Consider the following 9,718-nt stretch of genomic DNA (forward strand, 5'->3'; position numbering starts at 1 on the left):
ATAGTTCTAGTCTATAATGTACTGAATTGTGTGATTTTTTTCGACGAAAATTTAGTTTGTCAAGATGTGATTGTTATTTTTATATGAACCAAAATTATTTAATATTGTGTCTCTATGAACATAGAATTCTCTTCGTAATACGGAAGTTGTATCTATGACATAGTTTTTACTAAATTCAGCTTCGTGAAACTTTAGTATTCTGATCAGTGAGCGTCTCGAAACTGGCATCACTGATTCTGATGTTAAATACTCCTATACGCGAATACATGTTAATTTATTTTAAAAATGTGTACTAATATATACAGAAAATATTTGCAGATAAATTAAATATATATTAAATATTTTAGAATTCTATATATCGCGCTAGTAAAATTTTACTTATGTTTGATATATATATCGAGAAATATTATATCTCTTTTAAATTTATATTAATCGATTTATCAACAAATGTTTAGAAAACACATTTTTCACATTTTGTAAATATTCAGTATTATGAGAAACTATGTGTTGGGTCTTTATGTGTTGGTCTTTATGTGTTGGGTATGCTAAAGTTGTTTAATGTTCCTTAATCAACAGTAATAATCCTAAATTTATTAAATTAAAAAAATTTATTTATGTACTACCTACAAAAGTTTAAATCAGGTTTACATAAACGAATATTTGCCTTGTAATTCCTTTTCAATGGGATGCTAATTGTCAATCATATTTGATTATTAGAAATACTTAGCATTGCATTCCATTGTGCAGTGAAGAAAGTTTAAATTTATGCCAACTTTACATATTATTAATGATATAATTCATTTTATCAATCTGGAATGCTTAAGTTAATTATGTTTAACGCAAAGTTATATATGTTATGTATATTTTTATAAACAATGACCGGACTCTAATAATATATATATATATTTGTGTGTGTGTGCAGAAACATTACAATGAATTATATCTCCTACAAATTATACGATGAACAAAAGTTGAAGAAAAAAGTTGGCCGATTAAATTCAATTTTTCATAAATCTGAATAGATAATGATCTTCTTTTTAATACTTGAAGTTTTGTAGAAGAGAGCTTCTCGAATCTTTCTTTTGAACTATTGAAAAGAATTCTTTTGAATATTTTTCCACAAATAATTATAACTTAGATCTAGATTAGGCATAATTTTACACTTAATTAATAATAATTGTTTTACATCCATGTGTATCATTATATAACACTAATGACTAGACTTCATGTTATGTTGCTATTTATATTTTGAATACAGAATGGCAGAAGAATCTTGCCTTTATTTTTCATATCGCATAATATGAAATCAAAAACATTCAAATAGCAACATCCCGCTGCAGGTACAGCCCATCTTTCACTTTTTATAATAAAGTGATCTGTACATCTCGCATCATTTAATAATTATAATATAAAAATCTGTGATATGTCACATATGTTTTGCATACTGACTAACAATTTGTTTTATGCTGCTTTCTATTCACATATTACATACCGATATATATTCGAATATAGAAACACATTATTTGCATAACAATCCACAAAACCCATTCATCACATCAGTGCAGAATATTTTTCATTATTAGATCGAGACGTGTAAAAATTTATTCCACTAATGGGAAATTAAAATTCTCATTAGTAATATCTGTACCTGCAGATCGGTATACTACATGAGTCATGTCATTTAGTTTTATTTTATCAGTCTTTAAAGACACTATGGAATGTATGCCTGTACGGTAATCTTCACAGGTTTCCGACACACTCCACATATTTTCATGTTCTTTGCACACTCTGCACAAGCCAATAAATGCCCACATGGCATAAATACCATTCGTAGTTCTCTACTGTAGCATATTTTGCACATTCTTGCATCTTTGTCTACTGGCTTGTCACAAGATGCTTTAACAGTAGATTGTTCTTCAATATTGGCCTCACTTGATCCTGTACTAAATGATGTTATATTCTCTTTGTCTTCGGAATTGGTAGAGCTTTGAGAACTTCCAGCAATACACTCATCTTCATTAGATGTCAGATCTTGTTCAGTGGTTGTGCATGATTTTACGATATCCTGAAAAAAAAATTCAAAATTAACATATCATATATATTTCACATTATATACACTTGTTATATTTAACATAACTGTTTTACGTTCCTCTACAACTATATTAAAAATATACAAATTGCACAATTCCATTTTTGCATGAATGTGAAAAATATTTTTATTATAAATATTTACCGGTTTAGCATATGTCTTTCCAATGAACTTGTTCACATAATCCTTTCCTTTGGTCATAAGCAAATACGAGCAATAGTCGAACCATTTAGCATGTTGTTCCCAAGGATCATCTTCTGGCTCCCAATCTCTCAGTCCTCCTCCGCAATGATAGCACAATGTTTGATCACCATTTCCTGTGTAGAAAAAGCCAGCCTCTGCTAATTCTTCTTTAGTTTGTGACATTGCTTTAGGCCACGTTTCAAATGTACTTAATCTAGCTTCGTAAGTGCCATATTCAGGATGCTTTGGTCTCATAGGAGAGTTAAATAATCCTAAGTTAAATTTCATGTTTTCCGTAAAGTCTTCGTTATCGGGACCGGAAAAAGGCATGTAGATTGTACCGTAAGGTCCGCATACATCATATCCTTTAGACATAGGTGTTGGAATCATGTTAGGATCCGCGCCGATGGGCACGTTGCCACATGGGATATTACGAACGAATCTACATCTTCCGGACCATCGCTGATGATCGACCATTGGACTGTCGTCTGGCTGCCACTGACATATTTCTACATGACATTCGAAGCATTTTACCTTGTCACTTTCGCCAGTATAATAGAACCCAGCTGCCGCAAGTTTTTCCGGTTTCATCCATGCACATGGCCAATTCTTGAAGCTCTCTAACCGAGCTAACTCAAATCGATAATCAATATTGTCAACTTCGTCTGATATTTCAATAAATTGGGATGATATAGATGCTGCTGATCGTATACGGTTCGGAAGAGGAAGTCTGAACTGTTCAATGCACCCGGTCATTCTTTCGATGAATTCAAAGAGCTTGAAGTAAATATGTTTTGCTTGAGAAACTGTAAAGAAAGAAAGAAGATATTAATAGGTTTCTACATTTCATTATAATTCATTAACATTTCCAGCTTTTATTTACATTCAACGCAACAATATAAGGAATTTTAATTTTAATGACATTCAATTCTCATTTTTCCTTGATTCTTTATCAAAATTGCCAGACCACGTATGCGCGATAAGCTTTAAATTACAATGTGTAATAAATGTGGCCTGCTTAGTTATCTCAAATATTTTACTTTGATAAAAGCTGTTATGCTAAGCATGCAATAAAAAATACCAAAATAGAAAATACCAAAAGAAATATTATTAAAGCTAGATTCTAATTGATCAATTAATTAAGAAATCAAACCTCTTCATTCTTTTAGATACTTGTGTAATATTAATGTCAAGAAAAGCTACAAAAAATATTACACACACACTACAAGTTTTGACAAGTATTAGAATTACTAAAAATTCTTCTTAAACAAACTCATGCATTTTAATATTATACTTTTAATATAATTTACCTTGTAATTTTTTATTCACATTTAAAATCTTGAAAAAATTTATATATCATGAGACATAATCATGGTATATCGTACGGATCTTGCCATAAATTTTGAATTTTTCGGATATCAATATATAACGCGTTAATATTACATGTTTATTTTATCAGATATCGAAAAAAAAAATTATTAAATTCTTTTGAAAAAATTGCGTTGATGAATGTAATAAAAAGTGGATTTTAAATGTGAACTTTATTGCATCGGGCTTACCTGTAGTTTTTTTTTTTTTTTTTCAAATAATCCTTCAACCGATTATGTGACCAACTCTTAAGGCTTGTGTCCACGATACTCGGAGGTTTCTTCGAAAATGAGTTCAAAAATCCATCCTCGAGCAAAACCATTTACTCGATCAGAATCAAAGATTCTTATTTAAATAATGTGAATCGTGGACGCAGAACTCAGAGGTGACATCACATGGGAAGGATTTTTGAAATCACCTACGTATCCTTACTACACGAAGATAACGAAGATACCTTTTCATATTGATGTTCAATCGCTTACACAATTTCAGTATCTAAAAAAATATCAATCTCTCATTTTTCATCATGCATAAAGCGTCTTTTGACGCTAGAGTGTCAAATGTCAGTATGAAAAGATACCTTGATCGTCGACTGTTGGCCCTTTTTATTCATATCTTATCATTAAATAATTTCTAAAACACATCTACATTCATTCATTCATAAGTGCAGTGTACGCAAGAATCACGTGACTTGACCTCTTACTCGTCTGCTATCTCTTACCTATCTTCCTCTTTCCAATTAATCAAGCAACAAAGAACACATGAAATTAGTGATAAAATAAAGGGTACCCAGGTCGCTACATGTATATTAAAATAAAGAGGAATATTAAGGATGAGACTTACGCAAAATTCTGTGGGCAAATGGACGCATCTTATAAGTTAAAAGCAGCGGAAAAATTCAGAATGTTTCGTCTCGCAAACCGCGTGCTGGAAAAGGAACGTGACCAAAGACACAAGAGCCCACTAGCGGCAACACTGGGCAACGTTGCCACGCCACATAACTTCTATTTCTGTTCATCTTATTACATTACGCCCAACGTTCCAGAGAATGGGCGGACCTTTGGAGCGCTTGGCTGGCGATGTCCCCCCCGATGTCGACGCTCCTCTCCTCGAGAAAGGTCGGGAAAAGGATGGAAACTTTTTGAATTTTCCAATGAATGATAAAATGTGCCTCGGAGAGCATTCCGAGACTTAAAATGGTACGATATATAAAAATTCCAGTTCCTTTTCATTCCGAAAAATTCCAGTTTCAAAAGATCGCGATGATTAAGATTCTTTCGAAATTTTCAAGTATTTGAATCATCGATAAACTTTTTTATTCGCGGAAAAAGATCGACGAGATGATACCCGCACGCTTGAAATACATATGATTAAATATGAGATAATTATATTTTGATAAATTAATTTCATAAATATATTTCACGTTTAATCGCAAGTATCTTTCAGTTTTCAGCGAGAGGATACTATTCCGCGAAATAACGCTGGCCATTGCGTTTGTAAGTCATCACAATTTCCGAGAAGAGAGAAGGGCTTTCGCGGAGGAATTTCTATTCCTGTGAAAGGTAATGCTTCAATCGTGACGATACCACGTATCAGAAATCATTCGCTTGGCAAACGGACTGCAACAACTCGTTCTTTGTCACCGTCCGTCATATCGCTCCGTATCCATTTTAGGAGAAACTCGTGTCTCTCTTTGACATTCTTTCGAGAAGAAGGCATCTACATGTGATATTTGCAATGATTAAAAGCTTTTGTTTCAATTTTTCTAGCCTTGATTCAATTCATAAAGAGCCTCTTTATTGTCGATTATCAACTGTAATTTACCAGACTATCCCGCCATTTTCGCTAATTAAGCTAAAATTGACTGTTGCAGGCCTTCGAAATGATTGTTCAAGGATATTACATTTACAAGGCGCCTGTGTTCTGAGAATTTTTTGTATCCCGATGCTGCGAAAATGACACATCAAAATGACCAAAGTGCGCAATCATTGATCGTTCGAAGATTCATGCAGTGAGTTCATCAGCACTAAATTTTTTGCTCTGAAGATTCTATTCATCCGGGCCTGTAAAGAGAACTGGCAACGATGGAACGTCACGTATACAATCGAAAAATTGTGGGCTGGATCTTATCAACGTTGATTACACAATTCCGGTAGTAATTTGAACAATTTTGTACATTTTTTCATGGATAGCGATGTCAAGTATAATTATAAATATTAGACAGATGATTTACATTTGTTTTCAACTTTTATACCGGGTAGATTTGAATTACAAATTCGTCATTTGCGTTTAAATCATTAATTCAAATAACTGGCAACACGTTTTGGACTTTGCTCATATGATGTAAAAAAATGATTACCATTTGTTCTTATAAATTCTTATAAAATGACTAGTTATCGAATGTTATGAGAAAAATAATTTGATAAATAGTAATCTTATCTTTCTTAGAAAATAGAAAAAAATAGTAGGCCAATTAAGAAATTTATCGTGTATTGTTTCCACGAACTATATAAAGTGTAGTCGCAGCGTGTGGTCGGCGTCAATAGACAACATATCGGTTAGTTCCATAGTCCTAGTGTCAAATCTTTTGACTCCGGAAGCCTTTGAAAAACCGAAAAGGAGTTCCGAATAGAATGAAAAATTTTTGTAGAATGAATGAAAAAGATGTAAGAAAAGGAGAGGCGGCACGCCTCACAGGCGCCAGTCATTTAGCTTCGAGAAATCATTCAAATGAATCAAAACACATTAAAGAGATGAAATAAGAATTACATTTTGACGCCCAATATATAATTTTTGTTATCAATACGTATAATTCTATTGATTATAAAAAAATGAAATAGTTCAGCTTTAAATTACATTTAATTATAAAAGACAAAAATAATTTATCTTTACTGATATCGCGTTACATACATATTTATTAAATCCGATAATTTCACTTGAATTTATTGAATATCTTATTAAATGTCTTGTCTTTTTACAGATTATTTACTCGGTTATCGTCGTCTAGAATCTTCAGTAAATACGGACCCACCCAATAACAAGAGATAAGAGACGCCATCGTACATGAAAGGATGCCGATAAAACAGAAGGAGAGGCGCGGGGCGAGGGCACAGGATATAGTAAACAGATGCCGATCAAAACTCGAAACGCTATCAGTCAGTGATATCGTGGTCAATCCCCCTTATCATCGCACTTATATGCCACTTGAATATTTTAGCACGTATTCGCGCTGGGTGCGTCCTACTTACATAAAAGCAAGCGAGTTTCCAAGCGAGCAATGAAAAAAAAACACACACACAAGCTTGGCGTGAGAAAGGAAGGAATGCGGGACTTTCTAAATTCCCCCTGGACTTGAAGAAGTGCCCGCGATACATGCGAGTGCAATGAAAATTAACGAAGAAAAAGACGTACCCGAAGATCGAGTCGGCCTGTGTTCGCTGCGCACCACTTTTGTGAACGGCTTTGTCCTCTGGCACGACCTCTCTTTCCCCTTACGCGAGTATGTCGTGGAAGTACTTTCAGCACCCGATAATGACCCGGATGTATTTTCGTCTTATCGAGCAATTGATTGCGCGACTCGCGAAAAATTGCGCGACACGCGATGCCCTGTCGCGCGAATATCCGAACTGTCTCTACAAACTGTCTTGCGATGTAGAGCAAGAAAATACGATATTATAACAGCGCAAGGCGGCGGGCGTTCAATACGTTCGAGTCTGATGTGACTCGCAGCTGCTAGCACGTCGCGGGGAAAGCGACAAAGCGAGACGTCCTATAGCGGTCGTTTGTACAGTTGGCACGGAAGTATAGTATGAGACGTCAGTGACGGCGTTGACGACTCACGATCCCTGTTCTTTGGTAGCAGTTAACAGAATGAAACTCGTCGACGCAAGGCCTGCAGCCATACTTTAACGACCTCCGTAATCTACCATCTCCCCACCGAGTCTTTTGAAACATGACGTAAACTCTTCTGGGGAAGCGAAATCCAATCCTCAGTCGCCGCATTCCGCAGAATTGTTTTCACACGTTCTTGTTATTTATTGTTGCGTAAACATGCGTATGATAAACATTTTATTTTATTTATTATGCCGATATCGCAAAGTCTCTCAAATCTATTATATAGGACGAATTTGCAGATTTTTATTCTCGGAGTCTTAAATTTGACGAATTTATATATTCTAAAAGTAGACGAATCTGGTAATTTTATGCATATTGCCAGAATTGATTCGCATCTGAATAAACATATGAATAAATATGTATACCAGACATTTAAATAAGAAACAATATCGCTCTTGCAGAATAGACGCTCATATTTCTTCAAAGTCTGAGATAAGAGATAAGAGAGAAACGTACAGATGAAAAAAGAGCCAGTATCAATTAATAGAACAATTAATTTCAACAAAGATATAATTGCCTGCAGTGAAAAATTTCCAATTCCATTCTATCGGTCCATTTCTAATCTAATCTTTTCTATCGCGTGTCAAACGAAAAAAAAAGGTGAGCAATTCTTTTAAAATATCTCAGAAAAAAAGAATCTAATGGGAAAAAAATTCCGAAAATTCCAGGATCAATAGTCGAGAAAGGGAGACCTTGGCTCCTCGAGCCACCCAGATTATACGGCACTATCAGTAGCTGCGCACTGGAGCTACATGTATGTATATGGCATGTGTGGCGATGCCAGCGATGGCGGCGGGAAGGGAAGGTCGCGGATAGAAAGGTCGCCATCGCTGTCGCCTCCCTCTGCCGCTGAGCTCACTCGTAACGCGATATTCGCCTCCGCTCGCCGTTGAAAAATTCCGCGCAGCGTCACGATAACGCGGCCGTTGTTCTTTGTTCGCAGATTACGCCCTGGGATCTAAGTCGAGAATATAATCCCGGCGTCTTTTCGTCCTTGAACGAGGGTCGATCTCCCGGCCGCACCCCCGTCGCGTTGACCCTAGCGGTTCATTCTTTCAAGCCCTACATTCTCCGGAAACGGAAGGTTATATCCGGCCCTAAAGTATCATCGATAAGACTCTAGCTGAGACGGACGAGTCAGATAGACCTCTTCTGGGGAGCACAATGGAAGTTGTCCGTGTAAAAAAAGGCTGTGTTCTTGCGTTCAGGGTGGTCGAGATTTAAATAAGATTTCGACACGCGTGTCGTCTGGAAATGCCATCACGTTTTCCGTTTTCCGAAAATATTCGCGCGAAATATTTGTGCTCTTTCAGGGAAGCTTGAGTAATGTGATGAATAATCTCTGCTTAAGCGCGCACGATCGATCGGTTACACGTTTCGCGACGAGAATGGTTGAAAGTATCGTGCCTTATCTTATCGCGCGAAAAATTATATATGATGTTCCCGAAATTTATCTCATCGTTTCGAGTGTATCGATAAGATTTTGTGGATTTAAATAACACTCGACGACGAGTGTGATCACGAATTCTCGGAAGTCTTCACGCAGCTATAAATATTTTTGCCATAATTTTTCTACCGTAAATAAATGCTTGTAAGCCAAGAGTCCAAACTCTACGTCATATCAAATTTATTGTCCTTAATAGTCAAAATATATATTTATATTAAGATATTTATATTAATCTATTTATATTTACATTTCTTATTTGTATTTATATTAACCTATTCAGACCTGAATTTTTTCTGGTTAGGTAATGTAAAAAATTATTGAATTAATTTCTATTGATGCTAAGGATTTTTTTTATGATTTATAACTGTTAGGAATTTCCCTCTGGACTTGGAAATTCCTTACCGAGAGATCGCAGGGAAACTAATTCTAAAAAATAACTATTTCACATGATTTTAAAGTTTTGTGCATAATTGTGTACATAGGGTCTGAATGGGTTAATCTTATATTAATTCAATATTTTTTATTATAATAGAAAAAATTCACAAGTCAATATTTTAAGTCTATACGTCAGAAGAGGTCCACGTAATTAATGTGTATATGTATAAAGAAAGGTTGCTTTTAAAAGTATAGTATCATTACTGCGCGCATTGTTCGTGATCAATCATTATATTTTATTACCCATTGTCTTCCTTCCGAGAAATATTAACAATCGATTTTAATTTGAATGCATTAATTGC

General features: G+C 35.0%; 1 protein-coding gene and 2 long non-coding RNA genes across 5 annotated transcripts; 1 reads left to right on the plus strand and 2 right to left on the minus strand.

The window, feature by feature from the left end:
• Positions 1 to 399: 399 nt before the first annotated feature.
• LOC105249207 (death-associated inhibitor of apoptosis 1) lies at positions 400 to 7,238 on the minus strand. Of its 2 annotated transcripts, none has more exons than XM_011254503.3 (3): positions 4,484 to 4,925; positions 2,234 to 3,078; positions 400 to 2,065 (listed from the first exon to the last, which is right to left on the minus strand). In XM_011254503.3, the coding sequence occupies exons 1-3, from the start codon at positions 4,509 to 4,511 to the stop codon at positions 1,712 to 1,714; spliced, it is 1,227 nt and encodes a 408-aa protein (XP_011252805.1). In that variant the 5' UTR covers positions 4,512 to 4,925; the 3' UTR covers positions 400 to 1,711. The 2 variants fall into 2 exon arrangements, with proteins under 2 accessions (XP_011252805.1, XP_011252804.1); XM_011254502.3 differs by lacking the exon at positions 4,484 to 4,925 and adding an exon at positions 7,052 to 7,238 and having other exon boundaries at positions 401 to 2,065.
• Positions 3,838 to 4,477, minus strand: LOC109609860. The gene is made up of 2 exons (XR_002192466.1): positions 4,221 to 4,477; positions 3,838 to 4,135 (listed from the first exon to the last, which is right to left on the minus strand). It is a non-coding gene; the product is annotated as an uncharacterized LOC109609860 (long non-coding RNA).
• LOC105249209 lies at positions 4,678 to 9,148 on the plus strand. Of its 2 annotated transcripts, none has more exons than XR_003122865.1 (5): positions 4,678 to 4,839; positions 5,087 to 5,365; positions 5,514 to 5,792; positions 6,621 to 8,134; positions 8,203 to 9,148. It is a non-coding gene; the product is annotated as an uncharacterized LOC105249209 (long non-coding RNA). The 2 variants fall into 2 exon arrangements; XR_889030.2 differs by having other exon boundaries at positions 5,087 to 5,202.
• The last annotated feature ends 570 nt before the right edge of the window (positions 9,149 to 9,718 follow it).

This window comes from Camponotus floridanus, unplaced genomic scaffold (assembly GCF_003227725.1).
Source record: "Camponotus floridanus strain SB8 unplaced genomic scaffold, Cflo_v7.5 scaffold24, whole genome shotgun sequence".
In the NCBI taxonomy this organism is placed as follows: domain Eukaryota; kingdom Metazoa; phylum Arthropoda; class Insecta; order Hymenoptera; family Formicidae; genus Camponotus; species Camponotus floridanus.

What these genes read in the sequence shown, in the direction of transcription:
- LOC105249207 (XM_011254503.3), bottom strand. Translation starts at nt 4,511, where the DNA reads ATGCGTCCATTTGCCCACAGAATTTTGC. An exon ending in ATTTGCCCACAGAATTTTGC is followed by an intron (nt 3,079 to 4,483) that starts GTAAGTCTCATC and finishes CTTTCTTTACAG; the next exon opens with TTTCTCAAGCAAAACATATT. An exon ending in GAAAGACATATGCTAAACCG is followed by an intron (nt 2,066 to 2,233) that starts GTAAATATTTAT and finishes TTTTTTTTTCAG; the next exon opens with GATATCGTAAAATCATGCAC.